This window comes from Opisthocomus hoazin, chromosome 4 (genome assembly GCF_030867145.1).
Source record: "Opisthocomus hoazin isolate bOpiHoa1 chromosome 4, bOpiHoa1.hap1, whole genome shotgun sequence".
In the NCBI taxonomy this organism is placed as follows: domain Eukaryota; kingdom Metazoa; phylum Chordata; class Aves; order Opisthocomiformes; family Opisthocomidae; genus Opisthocomus; species Opisthocomus hoazin.
This window is the reverse complement of record NC_134417.1, coordinates 11,598,329-11,618,548: the sequence shown is the minus strand read 5'-3', so window position 1 is coordinate 11,618,548 and position 20,220 is coordinate 11,598,329. Positions and strand designations below refer to the sequence as shown.

The 20,220-nt window shown below is 39.4% G+C and overlaps 1 protein-coding gene across 3 annotated transcripts in view; it reads right to left on the bottom strand.

The window, feature by feature from the left end:
* The window catches only part of RASA2 (RAS p21 protein activator 2), a 53,845-nt gene that overhangs the window by 19,016 nt on the left and 14,609 nt on the right, over window positions 1–20,220 (bottom strand). For all 3 annotated transcript variants that reach the window (XM_075417979.1, XM_075417981.1, XM_075417980.1), the window contains exons 5-8: window positions 12,843–12,919; window positions 4,108–4,191; window positions 2,184–2,256; window positions 854–930 (exon numbers count right to left, since the gene is read on the bottom strand). In XM_075417979.1, the coding sequence (XP_075274094.1) occupies window positions 854–930; window positions 2,184–2,256; window positions 4,108–4,191; window positions 12,843–12,919 (311 nt within the window). The remainder of the gene's footprint in view (window positions 1–853; window positions 931–2,183; window positions 2,257–4,107; window positions 4,192–12,842; window positions 12,920–20,220) is intronic.

Sequence of the window (20,220 nt, the reverse complement as noted above, 5' to 3'; positions counted from 1 at the left end):
CAGCAGTTGTTAAGAAGAACAAAAAAAATAATACTAGATTTGTTGGGGCATGACTATTTTTCTAAATATATTTGCATCTATAATGAAATATACAATTCTAATTAAGATATTAATGAAACTAACAGTTAAAAAAGCAGATACCAAGTTAGTTCTATAATGGCTATTAAAACTAACCACCAAACTCTTCTTCTGATGCCTGTTAGGAAATATATGCTAGCCTTGAAGACTTCTTGTCATTCAGCAGATTTGGTGCATGTATGTGCATGAACACAATAAAGAAAAGAAACTGGGTACAGGAGCTCTCAACTGTTCTAACTACATAGCATAAATACAGACAGACCTGGTCTAAGGGTAGAAAAGGAGCATGTACTTTGAAGCATTCTTTGGATTTGCAAAGAAAAGATGCAGTGCAAATGTTCTAAGAAGCAATGTGAAACTGTAATAATCTCATAAAAGAGGCTTTTCCCTCTGCTTTTATTAAAACAGCCAACTACATTTGAAACCACAGATTAGCATCAGGTATGCTGTTATCCTTCAGTACAAGCTCTCTTAACAATATTTTGCCCAGACTTACATATATATTGATAGGAGGTCCTCATGTCTCTTTTACTCACAGGCACAGGAAACAAGTTTAGGCTTCTAAATACATTCTACCACTATTTACTTAAAATAAACTCATCTTCAGTAAGAAACACACTAAAACATTTGAGTAATTACGTATGTTAGAAGGATCTTTTCTACAAATCTTATCAGTAATTCTCTGGAGTATACTAAAACATTTCTTCGTCTCAGTGATAAATATTATGGTTTTATTAATGGTAAAATAAATCACTTTCTAATCTACTTAACTTACCTCACTTCTAGTTTCTCAATATCTTCTTCTTCCACCTGAAACTGGGACTTTTTCGTGTAACTGCTGGACCTGGTTACCTGCAAGTAAATTCCTCCCATTAACACACTTTTTACTGTTGTATTATGGATGTCAGAAAACAAAGAAAACCCTGACTCTTTACCATTGGTAAATAGTTACTGATCCTTTTAAAAAGGAGAAGGTTCAGTTCACCAAACAAACTGCCTTTTGACAGAAAGCAGGTGAAAAATGGGTCAAGAAGGGTTCATGGTAGAGCCTGGTGAGGGCTAGCTGCTATCTAAGGCAATTACAGTATAGATCTATTAGAGAAAACAAGAAAGAAGTACGACATGAAAATGGCAAGAATTTCTCTGGTTTCAGCATGAGCCCCAAGAAAGTATTAAAGGTAGTTCTGAGATGTTTAAGGAAACAACAAATTAGTCCACTCTTCTTGCCCTAACTACACAATTGTAACCTCTTGTTTTAATTTTCCTCATTTCTTGCCTGATTGAATTCTCAGTTTAACTCAAATCATAAGTCATGAAGTTATCAGAGTGGTTTGGATCATGTTTTTATCCTAATATCTTATTTCCTGAGAAATTACACTCAGTATCCTGAGCAGGTCAACCGAAACACACACCGTATGTTGATACGATAGGTAAATATGGAACAATTTCTCACTGAAGTCCCACAGCAGGACCAGGATCTCAACACTTTAAATTATAATGCATTTGAGGCACATGTAATAGTTGCACTACTTCCAGCTCTCAGCTGAACACTATAGTATGCTTACATGCAAATGTACTTTTTATTACAGAGACAAATCAGATAGAAATTCAAAGTCCTAATTTGGTTATTGTAGGGTAACTCGTGTAGAACTGAAATAAAATCCTAAATAACAAAAAAGTTCACTTTTTAAATAAATAATAAAATTATCCTGTATTTGGTATAACTACATTGTTTTATTAAATAAATAAGTTGGGGGTTTTGTTAGCTTAATGTTCTTAAAAATCTTTAAAGCAAATTCCACAGGATAGGTTCTCTCAGAACTCCTGATGGCAAGAGATACCATATAAAGTGATTCAAGATAACAAAATACCTTCACATATGTGCTTCTGTGGAAGTCATTTTTCACACAGCAATTGAAGGGGAATGCTACTGTCTGGCAGCCCCATTTAAGTATGTCATTCACTTCTATTTGAGAGGCTAGTAAAAGCTCTTCAGCTTGCTTGAAGAGAGCTTTCTGTGTTAGGTACTGCAATGCAGCTTGCTTAAAAATATTGAAGGGTTGCATAAAATAGATAAACAGGCAGAATACCACACAAAAAGTTACCTCAAAATAAAATGTTTCGTTAAACTGCGGATTGCTTGTTTTCTTCTTTACTTTAGTCTTCTTTTGGTCATTCCTGTTCCAATGTGGTAAAATTTTTACCATAGACAACTTAAACACACAATTATAAAGACATTCTATTGTCAAGAAGGACCCATGCATTTAAGTTAAAACATTTTTCGTCATTTTAGAGATCACTGATCAATAAAGAAAATCTTAAATAAAATAGTTAATCTTCACAATATAGTATGAAAAGTTGAAATTTCAAGTGCTGTATCTAGTGCATCTGTCCAGGCCAAAGTTTCTATTTCCCATCACAAATGAGTATAACTTAGACATATGAAGTCAAACAAATATATCAACAATTTCTAAAGTGTTTCAAACTTAAGTCTACAGACAATTTCTTTACCACTGCTTGCAGGTTACAAACACAGTTCTCCTTGTCTTGTTCAACGGCCAGTTTCTGGTTTTCCCCACCCTCTTTTGTTGGACAAATACCCACTGCTTCTCTACAGACAGAGCCTTACGCCATGCCACTGAATGTTTTCTTTGGAGGGGATCACTGTTAATGCTAAACAGCATAGGATCAAACAAAACAATTGCTCCCCACTCCCTTGTGGTTTCTGAAGGTTTTTTTAAATTATTTTTACACATTTTATAACATAATACAGTCATATTTAGTTAATAAAGTGCTATAATAGTGGTTCTGACAGAAACCAATATAAAATGGGGGTGGGGGGTGGGAACAGACAAGGGAGAAGAAAAACTGTCCTAGAGATCAACTAACTGTTTTCAGGCACTGGCCATACAAATATTCCAGTCACGGTATGTGACTCACACATGCATGAGATTGGAAAATCTTAACCAGGAACTGCTGTCAGATTTGTAAATATATTCCCATATCAACAGGGTAAATACTGTGTGGGACCAACATTCACCCAGTTCCCTCTGCACCACAGGGCTCAAATAGGAAATATACATCAATTTACCTTCTTTGGCAATCAAAACTGTGCTTTCCCAGGTATAATACTTGCATCTCCCTAGTCCTCTTAATAAAAACCCACCCAACCAAACCAAACCAAAAAAATACACCCACTGAAAAAACCCAACCCAAACATAAAAAAATGCGATCATGTATTACCAAGTAGGGAAAAATGCCCCACTCACTCAGAGCTTACTTGGGGGCAATCCTTCCAAAGTCTTTCAAACACCAAGTTTGCCAGAAGACGTTCTGGTACTACGCTCACAGTGGCAATTCTTCAGTACCAGAGAAAGCAGATGGACTTCGGTTTGATGTTGCAAAAAATAAACAACTTTAGATGTTATTGGGCAGGGACTTGCAGACACTGAATGTGTGGGATACGGGATTTTTCTTAAATGATAAACCGCAACAGCTATTCAGGATCACTGATCCAAGAAAAAAAAAAAAAAAAGACATTTAAACTGTGGGGATTTTGAGCGCAGCGTCCTGAACGTGCTGGCATTGGAAAGGTCTCACAAGAACCTCCACGCTCTTGCTTCCTCCCAACCGTTAAACATTTAGTGCAAATAAACTCATGCATTAAAAAAAACAGGGAACAGAGGACAGCAGGTGAGCAACTGACAGCATTCTCCCATACACAAATTTGACAAAACAGGAACTACAGTGCAGATACCAAGAGTCCAGTACAAATCTGAGAAAAAAGAATGAACTGAGTGACAAGTGATTCTTGACCAGTGTAGGCCATTCAGACAGACCAAACACCTTCACAATCTTGAGAGTATGGTACAGAAGGGGAGAGGACAGTAACAATAGAAAATCTGATGTACACAGGAAACATTCTAAGATTTTTCTGTATTTTAAAGATTTTGTTTAAAACCTATGACTTTCTTTTCCAGTTTAAGATCACAGCATTTTAGACTCATTAAATTTATACTGAAATGTTACCTGGAAGGCCCCACGAGAGAGACTGTTGCATAAGGATCACAATTCTGTCCATTTATAAGAGGCAACCCATGGCACTCCTTTATGCTACAAGGAAAAGGCAATCAATAGATCAGTGAAGCAATGTCTTTGGCTTAAAAAAGTCAACCCCAAATGATCCTTTCTTTCTTAAAAGATGTTTTTTAAGTCCTGCTGTATTACACACCAATACATACGTTGATCCAATGTAATTTATGTACACGAAGTAGGTTGTAACTACAGATCTCTGGATGGTAATACCAGGTAACACTCAAGTGTATAGTCAGATTTACGGGGCTCCGTGAGCACAAAATTCTTGTAATTGCTTCAATAAAAGACATTGCAGTATCACACATACATGGCTAAATCCTAAGTAAAATGAACAGCTATGTTAGGGGAAACTGCTGACTTCAATAACTTTTAAATTTGATTTCTCAAAGCCCACCAAAAGCTATTTAGCCTCATCCACATGACAGCAATACATTTGGAAGGCATTAAAATGGATTTAAATATTTTGTTTCCGCTGAATTACTTTCTGAGTTGAGTAAGCTAAAAAATGCAGAGTCATATCGTGAAACGTTATTTAAAATTAAGCATCCGAAACTATTAGTACATAGTCCTAGCATGTCTAGGTTCCATCCATACTATTCAGCCACAAAGAGAAAATCAGTTTACCTTTGAAATAGTTTTTAAAGTTCATTTTAAAACTCTTTTCACAATAGTGCACGATCAGGGTTAAACAGCCCTTTTAAAAATACTGTTTTCTTCTATAATTTTTGCAGTAAGTTCTAAGCTGCTGTTTTAACAGGTATGTAGGCACACTGTCCATGACTCCTGATGCAAAACGGACAGGATGGTTAGAAAGTAATACTCATGGGGACAGAGACACATTTCCTGGACCTTTTCCGAAGGCTTGCCATTTTTTTTGAATCACCAGAGCCGCAACACTACTAGAAACAAAGCTGGGTCAGCAAGCTGACTAACCTTCGGATGCCGCTCACATATGAGCATTAACTAAAAACAGCTGGAACAACAGAAGTAAAGCAAAACACTTTGTAGATTTACAGCAGAAACCAGACTTTCTTGCAGAATGGTGCTCTAATGTAGCCATGCACACTGCAGTATTTATGTCCAGAAACATTCAGCAAATTACAAAATTTCATAAACAAGACATAAATGAGTTCTGAACATTATATTCCTGTTCTCTCTTCTTAAAATAATCTATTTCTAAATAATGTATTGCAGGAGTTTAACTAAATTAATGCAAGTAAGTTTTGGTTACCATAATTAGCCAGTTTGAATAAAATCCAAAACCTACGTAACTTCAGGAGAAAATAGACTTTTCTTCTCTAAGTTCATATAAATACTCAAGTAAAAGTTCTCATACTAATAATGTGGAATAGTAAATTGTGCATATCACGTTAAAGTTACATAGCAGCAACAGTACCTATACACTGTTGTTAAGTAAATGTTTTCTGTACTGTAGAAAAACAGAGTTAAAAGAATAACAAGAGTTGCAAAGTCAAACATTCACAAGTGGGGAAACAACAGACACTAACACTCCTGTGCTGCCTCAAAACTCCACCCGCTTTGGAGCATGCACGATCACAAACCAGATGGTATTTTCCCCCCAAAAAAGTCCCTTTGTCTTAGCCAGTGCAGGGAACATTTAGTGCTGAACCACTACACAATCATTTGCTATTTTTCTTCCAGTTTTCAAGCACGTGGCCTTCAGCATTTCAATAACTTTTGAATCACAATGAACCCTACAGTGATTTTAAACCCACCATTTAAATGGTGTTTCATAAGCAATAATTGATTCCTCCTCCAACACACACGTGACACAGAAGAGTGGTGACAAAAATAAACTGTCTAGACTTTCAGTCATTTGGGGTATCGGATCTGAAGCAGCAAGAACTTGATTCTTTCAGACTATCAGGCATTTTGTAGCACTGAACATACTGTCTCTGCAGCTCCCAGAGATTTTCGGTTTCAGGTGAGCGCTGAGAGCACCTATGAGTTAGCCTCAACTTTAACCTCATAGGAAATTCGTAGCAGACGGATCAAATCAAACTTATCTGGATAGAATTCAACTATTTTAACAAGAACACCACAATTTCTCTTCCTACAGCCTGTGTCACGTCCACCAAGCTCCTGGATTTCTCTAGCAAACAGATACACATCCTACAGAAAGCAGTTTCTTTCCCTATGTATAGTTTCTCACTCCTTCCCTGATCTCTGTATGAATGACCTACCAACAAAAACTGATCACAATACCCTACTTTTGGTTACAGAAACAGCTTGTTCCAGCCTCCTCAGTCTTCTTACAGCTTGACCGCAACATACACAAACGAAAAGGCGGCTTGTTTGTCATTTTCTGTAACTTGAAAAACATTTTACTGACAACTACACAGCCTTGCAGCAGAACTAGAATCTCCGGATTCATCACACAGATCTGTCACTTCAAGCTGATTTCCTGCTCCAGTCAGTCGCCCTGTGCAGGCAGTTCCAGCATTCCCTTTTCATCTCCTGCCCAAGTCCCAGTTCTGTTGCCAGCAAGTGAGGTCTACCTAGCTTAGACAGCGTACCCTGTTCCTGCATCTCAAAAGACAAACTATACCCAGTCCCCCTGACCAGCCACTCCTAACACTCCCAAATCTTTCTTTTTCAGACCCCTCAGGCTCAAGAATTTGTTCTGAACTGATCTTACCTCCTCCCCTTCCATCTCTTACTCTAAGCTAGCCAGTTATCACCATCCCTTAACTCTGCCAGCCTGGAGGCTGCTTTAGACAGACAGCACAGCTAAGTCAACTGAAACACACTGAAATAGTGGATCCTCCTCCCTCTCTGACACTCCTGCCTTGCATGTATCACCTATGGTGATTCTGTTTACTAACCTTACAGAAAGCCATTTAGGTTTCGAGCCAGTTTTCAGTCAGCTTGGCAACCCAAATTAACCTAGTCACGCAGCGGATCTCACAAGCTTCAAAGGCAGTGCAAGGCAAGTAGCCATTAAGGGCAGGAAGCCATTAAATCAACTGAGCACTATCAAACTGGACTGTTACTCCCTAGGGTCTGAATACATGAGACTGAGTTATTGCAGATAGTTTTAAGCTACTCAACAAACAGCCTCCAGTAAACAAAAAAATTTTGAAGATGTTTGAAGTGGCTCAATTACAGGAGACTTAACAGAAATTGGAAAGTGTAACCTTAACAAGTTTACCAGCTAGCAAATCTCACAGGAATACTGCCCTTCCCTAAAGAATCAAGCAAAGTGCTAGAACTGCAACATTCTACAACAAGAAAAAAGACAACAAAAAAAACCACACCACCACCGCCTAAAAAACCCCAAACACTTTGACCAATCAAAAAATAAAATAAGACTAAATATATGTTCCTATTCTGACAATCATAATAAATGTATTTCCACCATATGGTAAACATTTCAGCTTTGACAAATGGCTTCACCTATCTAGGCTGGCACAAGCAATTATCATTCAAAAGGTTTAAATATGCATAGAGTTTGAAGAAGTCGACAGGACCATAAAAGCCCTTTATTTTATGTTTTAAATTACTACATCTTCATGTAAAGTCTACGCAACAGCTAACAGCAGGGCATTTGTTCTTTTCTCAAACTACTGATCAGTTACAGTACAGTGTAAGAGATCTTTCAGTTTACACTGATTCTTGCTTCACATCTCAGTAGTTTGTTCTGCAAGAGGAGTTTCATACAGGAAATAGGAGCCTTTCAGATACAACCGGCATCCAAGCAGCTCGTAAGATGGAAATAAGTCCTTAAGCCCACAATAAACCCACTCAATGACTGAGAGACTCGACCTCCACCATTCCAATCAACTGAAGTCCTCCAAGTGCAGAAACTAAGTAACTGCAGCCATCAGGATTTGTACACTTCATAAAAATTGTTACGTTCCCTAGAAAGTCTTCATGTGAGCAAATAAACAGGACAGTAACAAACTGACAGGTCACTTTAAGGTAGTATAGTGTATAATTCATTTAGAAAAGTAAATGCAAATAAAGGGAAAAATCTAGCTCTAATAAGCCATTTTTGGGCTTTCAAGTATTCACATTGTAAATACATAAAACTGGTTCTTTAAGAGCTGAAGTCATGCCAAGCACAGAGAAGGCAAGTACTGCCCTCCAAGAGCCTAATTTGGCAAGAAACCGTTCAAGTGTCATCCATTTCAGCAGCAAACATGCAAACAACGGTCACGCAAACTTGTTTTTACAGACTCCCAGAAAGGAGAGCTGCAAGCATATATTTTTGAAATGTGCTACTATACATGCCTTTGTGGTTTTGAAAAAGAGAGTCCACACTGAGTCAGCAGTTAATCTACTGCATTATCTTTTTCCCCTCCTCATTCACACATTAGAAAAGGAAATAACCAGAATGGGAGACAAAACAAAATTTTAATTCAGAAACGTTCAGTGGGTGTATCTACATGACATGTAACCGCAAGTTTCCAATTAAAAAAAAAATTGCATGTAAAATCAGGGCTTAGCCCAATGTAAGCAGTCGCTAAGACAGCCCCTTCACAAAAGGAAGATTAACTTTACGGTTGTGTTTCAAAACAAGTTAAGGGCTTCACTGATATTAAGATAAGTAATTACAAGTCTTAATTTTACTTTGGGGGGGGGGGGGGGAGGGAGGGGAAAGAAGTATTTCAGTATCATGTTTTCAGAATGCTTACACAACCTGAAAGCCCTAGCTGGCTTCAGAAAGTCCCACCCTAAGAAAACTGGCCACCATTCCCCTCCCCTGCCACCAGATAAGACCAGATCAGTCAGTTACAGTGTATGTTTTACATGACCACTTTTTGTCAATTTCAGGAAAAGAAGGAAACTTCCGTTTTTTTCCAGTTTTTAAGAAGTGAGGGGTTTTTGGACTGCTAACCACAGCTTTGCTGATATAAAAATAGTTTATGATATATTAATATCTATCCTTCCCCAAGCTTACCTCCCTTACACGAAGTTGGGGAATAGAGCGTTAATAAGGATCTCAATTAAAAACAAAAACAGAAGGTGGCAGGCAGGGGAATGGATGACAAAAGGAAAGAAACATGAGGAACTGCATTCCTCTCTTCATTCTACAACAACTGACCATCCTTTCATCACCTGCAGCAACACTTCTCTTTCTAAAATCGTATGTTCTTTTCCCAACAACTTCTTATTTGGAAAAGTTGGGTTTACTATACATACTAGCATGAGAAGTGAAGCCTTCCTCCCTCCCACATTAGCTGTAAGAGGCTAACATCAGCAGCAGCTCACTGTTGTTTTAAAAACTCCTTCCTACTGGAATTACCTTCAGTTCTTCAATCAATCCTCATCATAAAACCCACCCAGAAGACCAGCAAAAAACCCTTCTACAACCATGTCCACAGGCCAAAACAATATAAATCCATCTCCTAGTCAGGTCTAATCCCATCACTTTGGTTCAGCCACAAAACAGTGCTGGAGGACTCCAGATAATGCTCAGAACCACAGCCCTTGAATTACTTGCTATGTCTGTGCGCTTAACGCGATCTTTAATCTTGTGTTGTGAAAGTTATAGCTGCTATTTTTCATCTTTGTGGAACTTCTGGACTCCCAGGGTGGAAACCCATTAGAAACTTAGCTATGCACACAGGCCAGCACAAGTGTCTAGAAATCTCTTACCCTGCAAAACACGTAACTAGTGAAGGTTTAAAAGCTTCCATGTCTCACAACATTGAGAGACCGTCAATTCTGACATGAAGTAAAACATGTCTCTGAAAGGCAAGTATTATAGCCTATATTCTAAGAATTTTTTTTCTTTCTTCTTTGCGCAATACTTTTTCAGTTTTGGACAGATCAAGAGGAGACAGGGACAGAAATATACATATATGCCCACTCTGTCTTTTTTTACTCAATCACAGCTCTGCTATTTCCTATCTTTCAGCTTTTTTAAAGGAGTTACTAATACAATGACTTCTCAGGGCCTGATGACTAAACAAACACAGCAATAACCACATCTCTGACTAATTACCCTTGGAAATTTTCAAAATAAACAGATTTTAAAGAGTTTAAAATTTCTATTAATGAACCTCACATGTATTTTCTGTAAGTTCCTTGTGCTTTAAGATCAAAAGCATCTGAAAAATGCCCTTACATCCATTTCTATAATACTATATCCAGTGAGAGATTTCTTATTTCTCCTATTTTTGGATGTGCATGTGAGAGTATATTTATGTACAATATATTACTTACACAGCCAATTATTTCAAGACTATCAGCATGTGTGATAAAATACTACTAAACATTTTTAGTTTATGGAGCTCTGGTGCATTTCATAATCTCAGATGAAGACGAAAGTACTGATGTAACACTGCAGTGTTTAACGCACAATCCTCTCCCACATGTCAGTGCGTGGGTGAGTACAGAAACCACGAGAGAACCCTGGCTTCCTTTTGATCCTTTATCTCTGTCATAAAGAGATCCTAAGAGAGGGCACAGCGAGTAACCCACTTCACATTCAAAACTGCAACCTGAAACAGTAACTTTTTAAAGCAACTGCTCTTCATCATATGAAAAATCCAGACATGTTAGAAAAATAATAATAATAAAAAAATCTAACTTACATTAAAGTGCACGAATATATATATAAAAAACATTTTAAAAATCAGAAAGTTAAGAGGAGTATAAAACACAAAGTCATAAAGCTCCAGCCAGCTTTTGATGGTGAACAGTCCATGGGGGAAAACCTGCTCTAATTCTGCCTTATGCTGCAAGTCGGATACAAAAATCAGAGCAGCAGGACTCCCAATGAACCAAGCTGCCACCCACTATACAAGCAGAAACACATTCAAAACTATTTTTATGTTGTAAATATACATTGATGTACACCCAGTTTCCACATCTTGCCTGAATTATCAGCCTACAATAGCCACTAAAGCATTACCAGTTTCACTGGCTTAGTTCTAGTGCAGAACTAGCTTCCCTTTTCACACCAAGTAACACAACAGAAAAGCAGAGATTATTTTGCTAGGTCTTGCTCCAGCTAAACTACTCATCTTGGTTTAGATAGATGACTAAGACAGAAAGAACGTAATTTAAACTTCATAACAAAAATTACATTAGCAAAATTGACAGTGTAATGGTCTCCCCCTGCTCCCTGGAGCTGATCTGAACATCAAGTCACTGAGACAAACGGAAGACCACACACCATTTCCTCTCCTCACAATTTCGCAATACAACCCATTCTTTCATACTAAGTTCTCAGAGAAGATTTTAAAAAAGCACAAACAAAAAACCTCACTCTCTGAATAAATATAAGTTAATGAACAACGTTGGAAAGCAAAATTAAAGAATCTTACTATCTTTGAGTTTTCAGTCTTAATTCTCCCTTAGTCTTTACAACTCCCTTATCTGTACCTTTTTCTTCACACAGCCTATCCTGATAGAAGATAAGTGGGGAAAAGCCTTCATTTCTTTCTGAAGCACTAAAAATAAACTGCAGTAAGACTGGGTTGTTCTCCTGAACCTTACTCATGCTGAGAACGTTAAGGAAGAGTCACAAGAGAATGCTGTCAATCTCACTGAGTCTCTGCAAGTCAATGGTTTCCACCGGTCTCCTCAATGAAAGCAAACAGACTCCCAGAGACAAGCAACACAGAAGGCTGTCAGACTTCTTCCAAAATAAAGGACAGGATTAGTTACTAGAGACTGGTGTCTTCTAGTACACCCTTATCAGACAAACTTTTTATGAGAGTGTCAAAACACTTTTGTATAGCTGTATTTGCACTAGCTTCTTACTGATTTCTGGCCTTAAATGTATTGCTTAATAATGAATAAAAAGAGACAGAACCACCAGTACTTGGGGAACTTTGGTCTTCTGTGACTGATGTCCATAACCTGTATATTCAGACTCCCAAAGCCACCATATAGGATCATTATCAAACACAGCTCCAAGAGTAACAATACAAGAGCACAGACTAGTTTGTATCTTCCAATATGTCTCATTCTGTGCTTTTTCTTTAATATTGGTGAAATTTGTCTTGTTTGAAATAACATAAATCAAAAATTTACTGTTTCTATGAGGCTCTGACATGCTGTAATGTCTTTACACTTTGGAGTAAAAATTAAGTTTGGTAGTGAAAACTCTGTAAATTGTTGCTAAAAAATTTTACTGAAATGTGGCACCATTATGCTGGTCCAGAACAGCAACTCATGTACTTTGTTTTTCTATAAACATTGCTTATCATTGTTAACCATGAGAAAGTAATTCTGAAGCAAAACTAAAAGTGGATTTTCACATATCAAACTGAAATATTACTACTGAAAAAGTTTCACACTGTTCCAAACACCACCACCAGCGGCTCAATTCCGTCAGTAACAGCAGTACTGCAAGTTCTGGCTGTCAGTGGCAGCAGGCATTCCTAGCTTTGTCACCACACCCAATTCAACTGGAATTACAAGACACTGAACTCATGACACCAGAGAGCCATGCCGAATCCTAATAAAAGTGAGTGCTTTGGGAACAACAGAGATAAGCTGTTGTGAAAAACTTCCACAGGAGTTCCCTAAGCGTATACCCATTCCCTCAGCAAGGTAGGCTCCCAAGAAAGTCATATAAAAAGAAAAATGTTATGGGTACCAGAATGTGCAGACATTCAGTATTAAGAGAGACAAATCACATCACGTTTTAACAAACAACTAAATATTCAAGGATTGATGTATTTTCTTACTGTACTACTAGTTGTTGGCACACAGATCCATTATCTGTTATCAGTTCATTCAGTTTTAATTCAAGGTGAACCTTTCCCTGAAAAAAACAAGAGAGAAACACAATAGTTTTAAAAGCAGTAATTAGAACAATAATATCGTTTACAGCTAGAAGCTACTTAAGGTTATTCCAATCTATCCACTTAAAGCAAATACCTATTCTAAAGCATGTATCGTAGAGTATGATGAATGCATTTGAACGTTGAGAGGCAATGATAAAGGGAAGCACTATCCTCAACTGCAGACAGCACATAAATTGGTCAAGCCTCCACAGACCTAACACACACACAAAAAATATTTCTTTCAGCATGAGGAAGTACCAAGAGCAAAAGACGCTCTCAGCTTTTTTGTCCTAAGCACAGGATGAACCCTTAAACAGACAGACAGTGAATTTATGAGCATTTCAGGAGAAAGTTCTAAAATGACCTGGGACTCTGAAGGCAGTTAGGTGTATTTAAAAAAGCTGAATAGTATGCAGCAGCCGTAACTAGCAATATTTAACATCCAGCTGTGAAATCCTGTCCATCCCACTAGATCAAAGGTCATCTGGAAACTTCTTATGCATCCCAGTGCAGCTCTCAACTATCTCATGAAGTCTGCTGATGTACTCGTGGAACACTAAACGCAACCAAAGGAGAGGAAAAGGTGGTAACAATTTTTGAGCCTGGCTTCCTCCTTTTCTTTTTCTGATACAGCAGGATGTATTAAGAATCCATAAATGACGGCACAGCATGGATTAACTTCAAAACTCGGCAAGGACCAGCCTACTTCAATCTCCCAATAAAAGGCTCCAAAATCTCCAAATCATGACATGCAATTTTCTTGGGATGACCAAAATTTGGTATTACAACCTTTGGTCCAACCATCTGCTGCCTGAACAATACTGCTACTTCTTTCAGTACCTGGCTATTTGTGCTGGCTTTCACACCTAAGATAGCCAGACACCAATACAGTCTTTCCTCTAAACCATGTTCTCCTTAGTATTCTTGGAATTTGTCTATTTGCTAAATGGAACATCAGATGACACTGGTCAGTCCACGATTACAATTCTTACGGAAGGGACCTGGGAGGTAATTTTAAAGCGTGGCAAAGGAACCAAGCTGTAATTTGACCTACAGTTTTGCTGTCCAACACTAAAATGGAAGTAAAACCCTTAGCTGACCTTGCACACATTTCTACAGCACTTTTGTTTTGACATAAAACCGAGATGTTTTTATTGTAAATCCCCTGGGGCAAGGGCTGTGTTTCTCTCTCTGTATGTCACATGGGAGGAGAAGTGAAGTTTCTTTTATAAGGAAGTTTTAAACGTAACCATTTTGGGATGCCTGCCAAGTATTTCGCAAACTGTTACTACATGGATTGGAACACAGGTACGTTAAGAAAGTATTTGTCAAGCAGAGAAACTCAACTACAAAAATAGATTTACAGGATAAAAACAGGATACTGCGAAGCATGCCAACAGCCTTACAAGGCAAAGTTTTTGAATGACAAATGAAAAGACAACATTAGTACTATTTATTGTAGTAGCTGACCTAACTAGTTTTAGCAGGCAGACTTTGTGAATGGCCTAAATATCTTCCTTTTGCTTTTTTAAAAAAATGAACACAAATTGTGTGTTTCACACTGATCAGCAGGAGTAAAATAGGAAGTTTACTGCTCCTGAGAACTACCTGTAAGTGTAGTTAGTTCAAAACTCAGCACCATGACAGCTACAGTAACGTGGCTCTAAGTAAATATTTCCCTGACATGTATGGAGCATTTCAGGTACATTTTTGTTGTTTTGTTTGTTGACAGCAGTGCAATGGTTTCCTAAAGTGGCAGATTTATATCAGAACTTTTGACATAACACGTAATTGGGTTTTAAATGTGGTTGTACATGCTGGTTTTAGTTCAAAACAAAAAAATCAGCCATTCTTATACAATAAATGAGCAGTGCACTTTATGTGAATGCACTTTTCATCTGTAGATCTCAGGTTTGTTCAAAGGAAGGTAGGTACCATTTTAACTTTACAAATGGATTAACAATCAATTTTCAGATAGTGACTAGAAGATGGAACTGTTGATCACGTGGCCAAGATCCAAATATTAACAAAGGAGCCAAAACCAGAGTGTCCAAATCACCAACCTAAACTTCAGAACTACTAAAACAGTTCAGTTGCACAGTACTGTTTTTGGAATTGCTACTGCATTTTAACCCTGTATTTTCAGAGTTTTTTGATCCCCCGAGTTTCAATATTTTGATAATTTCCACATTATGAAATATTACAAGTACCTATAATAAATACAAGCTTTCTTGCTTTCTAAAGCTCTTAAGTGGAAACTGGGCTAGCAATTGTATTTTATATACTTACGCCAATAGGCACTCACACACTGTGCCCACATTCCATACTCAGAACCACACTACCGCTCCCAGTGTACCACAAAGTAACTTTTGACAGTGTTAGTTTCCTTCATAAAACCTTCTCTCCTTTAAATTCAAGAGAAGATGCATACTCTTATGTCTGAAGGGTAGCCTACACTTGTGAGAGTTATTGAGGGTGGGTGGGGGGTTTAAACACAGTTATAAATGCTAACAGTTATTTTCCAGTTCCTCCCTCAACGTCAAAAACTCTGGATTACAATATTTCTCTTGAACTCTCTGTCCTCTTCCTTCCCACTTCCCCCAGGTCAGTGGAACAAATATCACAACTGAACTGTTGAATTTGTAAAAATAAGAAAGACCATCTTTATACCATACACACACTGCCAACATCCAATTAGGAAAAAATCCCAAAATCTAAGCCAAGAGTTAGAGACTTTTTATTAAAGTAAATAAAAAAAGGAACCTAAAATAACCCACGTTATCCACTCAGAAGCATCTTTGGGAAATTAAAGTCCTCGCAGCATATGGTAAGTAAAACTGGGGCTCTAGAACACTCCACAAATTACATACTATTCCCACATTTAGTACTGCCCGAATTGATAATTCTGCATGCTTACTGCAAAAACATCTCTACATAGCAGATACAGGTTCTATCAGCTTCCACTGGCTTTTTTCCAGCTTTCCCATTCTAAATTAGAGCAAACATATACCATGTTTCTGAAGTGTACTACATGTTACTGTCTACCACACTGAGCTCCTCGCACTATGTAATGGCTGACAGTTTCATAGCACTAGGAATATTCGCTCAACTCGGATAATCCCACGACGTTTACTTTGACCTTTTGTCTTTCATAGGGTTACAGATGTGAGCCACTAGGAATCTATCAGCTGGCTTGAGGCTCAGTCTCCATTTTTTTCCAAATTTACACATTCTGCATGAGCATGAGGGGAATCTATTAGGAGTACACTACTTCAATAACTATAAATCCTACCAATTTTAAGAAAGAAAACAGGGAATGTTAAAGTTACCTTCAAAAACCTTAGAAGTGTGTGAAAGATTTTCACCTCAGCAATGTATTTTGCAAGTATAAATCAAATCTCCACAAAATGTTTCTTGCTACGCATAATAAAGATTCAGGGTACGTTTAATGATATGACCTCACTTCAAACCAGCTAAATGAAGATTTAAGAAAAAAAAACAAGGGGGTAGGGGGAGATAAGCAATCCCAAGAATTTTATTAGCATGCTGAGGGTATCTACATTTTAGAAAACATGACGATTTTATATATATATATATATATATACACACACACACACACTTATAAACAAGTAGGCCCCAGCTGTGGTTAAATATAGTCTGCTGCACTCAACTTTTCAAATGCTACTTTACTTGCTTAGTATTCCCACATTCATGTATATTTTCCAAGAACTAGTAGACAATGGAAAAAGTTGTAAGAAAACAAGACGAATATTTTTTGTTGTGTGGTTTTTTTTTTGTTTGTTTTTTTTTTTTACAGACCTTCAATGTATGTTAGGGACCGCTTCGATGGTATAGAGCTCAATGATTGTAATGACAAGGTCCAGTGCTTTTGGGTAAAGATGAGGGGGGAAAGCCAACAAGATAGACATCCTGCTGGGAGTCTGTTGTAGACCACCCAGCCAGTAGCTGGCAGAAGTCTCACAATTGCTAGCCCTTGCTCTCCTGGGGGACTTTAACTTAGGAGACGTCTGCTGGAAATACAACACAGCAAAGAGGAAACTGTCTAGGAGGTTCCTGGAGTGTGTGGAAGAGACTTCCTGACGCAGCTGGTAAGGGAGCCTACCAGGGGAGGTACCTCGCTTGACCTGCTGTTTACTAACAGAGAAGGACTGGTGGGAGATGTGGTGGTTGTAGGCCATCTTGGGCTTAGCAACCATGAAATGAGGAGCGTTCTTGGTTCGAGGTGAAGTTAAGTGGGGGCCAGCAAAACCACCACCATGGACTTTTGGAGGGCAGACTTTGGTCTGTTCAGGATGCTGGTTGAGAGAGTCCTGAAGGGCAAAGGGGTCCAGACAGGCTGGATATTCTTCAAGGAGGAAGTCTTAAAGGCACAGGAGCAGGCTGTCCCCATGTGCCGCAAGATGAACTGGCACGGAAGACGACTGGTCTGGCTGGGACTCGGGGGGAAAAAAGAGGGTCTACCATTTATGGAAGAAAGGGCAGGCAATTCAAGAGGAGTACAGGGATCTTGTTAGGCTGTGCAGAGAGGAGATTCAAAGGCAAAAGCCCAGCTAGAACTCAGGCTGGCCACTGTTGTAAGAGACAACCAAAAATGTTTTTACAAATACATTAACAACAAAACGAGGGCCAAGGAGAATCTCCAACCTTCATTGGATGTGGGGGGGAATATTGCCACCAAGGATGAGAAAGAGGCTGAGGTACTTAATGCCTTCTTTGCCTCAGTCTTTAATAGTCAGACTGGTTATTCCCAGCGTAGTCAGCCCCCAGTGCTGGAAGATAGGGAAGGAGAGCAGAATAAACCTCCCATAATCCAGGAGGAAGATGTTAATGACCTGCTACGCCACCTGGACACTTACAAGTCTATGGGGCTGGATGGGATCCACCCAAGAGTGCTGAGGGAGCTGCAGAAGAGCTGGCCAGGCCACTCTCCATCATCTACCAGCAGTCCTGGCTAATAGAGGAGGTCCCAGATGACTGGAGGATCGCCAGTGTAACACCCATTGACAAGGAGGGCTGGAAAGAGGATCCTGGGAACTACAGGCCTGTCAGCCTGACCTCGGTGCTGGGCAAGACTATGGAGCGATTCATCCTGAGTGCGCTCACCGGGCATGTGAAGGACAACCAGGGGATCAGGCCCAGCCAGCATGGGTTCAGGAAAGGCAGGTCCTGCTTGACCAACCTGATCTCCTTCTATGACCAGGTGACCTGCCTAGAGGATGAAGGAAAGGCTGTGGATGTTGTCTACCTGGACTTTACTAAGGCCTTTGACACTGTCCCCCACAGCATCATCCTAGAAAAATCGCTGCCCATGGTTTGGATGGGTGTACACTTTGCTGGACAAAGAACTGGCTGAATGGTGGAGCCCAGAGAGTGGTGGTGAACGGAGTTAAATCCAGTTGGCAGCCAGTCATGAGTGGTGTCCCCCAGGTCTCAGTTTTGGGGCCAGTCTTGTTCAGTATCTTTATCAATGATCTGGATGAGGGGATTGAGTGCTCCCTCAGTAAGTTTGCAGATGACACCAAGCTGGGTGAGAGTGTTGATCTGCTCAACGGCAGGAAGGCTCCGCAAAGGGATCTGGACAGACTGAATCGACAGGCCGAGGCCAACTGTATGAGGTTCAACTAGGCCAAATGCCGAGTCCTGCACTTGGGTCACAACAACCCCATGAGATGCTTGCTACAGGCTTGGGGAAGAGTGACTGGAGAGCTGTCCAGTGGAAAAGGATCTTGGGATGTTGGTTGACAGCCAGCTGAACATGAGCCAGCAGTGTGCCCAGGTGGCCAAGGCGGCCAGCGGCCTCCTGGCTTGTATGAGGAACAGTAAAGCCAGCAGGAGTAGGGAGGTGATGGTGCCCCTGTACTTGGCACTGGTGAGGCCGCACCTGGAGTACTGCGTTCAGTTTTGGGCCCCTCACTACAAGCAGGACAGTGAGGTGCTGGAGCATGTCCAGAGAAGAGCAACGAGGCTGGTGAAGGGTCTAGAGAACAAGTCTTACAATAAAAGCAGCTGAGGGAACACCTTATTGCTCTCTACAACTACCTGAAAGGAGGTTGTAGTGAGGCGGGTGTTGGGTCTCTTCTCCCAACTAACTAGAGACAGGACGAGAGGAAGTGGCCTCAAGTTGCATCACGGGAGGTTTAGATGGGATATTTGGAATAATTTCTCTACTGAAAGAGTGGTCAGGCATTGGAACAGGCTGCCCAGGGAGGTGGTGGAGTCACCAACCCTGGAGGTGTTCAAAAAACATGTAGATATTGCACTTCAGGAAATGGTTTAGTAGGCACGGTGGTGTTGGGTTGATGGTTGGACTTGATCATCTTAGAGGTCTTTTCCAACCTTCATGATTCTATGAATGGCTGGGAAGAGGCCCCTCTCCTCCCACACACACTTGCAAGGAAATACCCACTACCCTTCTTTCACCAAACATTAATTCAAGCATATAGTGCTTTTACTCTGCTGAACTTTTAATCACCTCCGCTTCAGATTGTACATTCAGTATGTATACAGCTGTGGAACCACAACAGAAAATGACTGAACTACAGCTTCTGCATTAGGAGTGGATTGTGACCACTACTTTAGAAGTTCTAAATTTATTACAGATAAGGTGGTTTTACAAAATGACTGGTCTGTTTATTTCCCTACCTTCCCAGTCCAGTTTTATTTTGTAGTAACAAGCAAGTTTAACTCTTGGCAATTCCACAAAACACAAAACTTTACATTTAATATACTTTTAAGCCTTTCTAGAAACTGTCGAAGTTATTAACGAACTCAAATGTCTTCCAGTGATACTTTCATTTGTCCTACCAAGGTAGAGCTGCCAATTTCCCATACAGACTACAAGAACTGATGAACTGTAAAGAAAAAAAATATCCAAGCTATGCTTATCAGTAAAGACGACGACAGCCAGTGCCAAAGCACTTATTACTTGGTATGGATTTTTGTACATCTACAAGCCGTATACCATAATAATCACTATGTACCTCCATCACTAATGTACCAGATACACAGGGTCCTCACTATACCAGAGTTAGCCTGTAGGAAAAATAGATCACTGGTACACAGAAAGTACAGTTTTCTTGAAACAAATGAAGATTTAATAAACACCCCCCCCCCCCAAAAAAAAAAAGCCCAAACAAACAAACAACAAAGCAAACAGCGATGTGTCCTGCATATAGTCAAGGAACATGAAATACTTGTAAGACATCCTAGTGCTTTACACGCATCAAATTCTGGAAAATACTCCCATGGAGGGAACCAT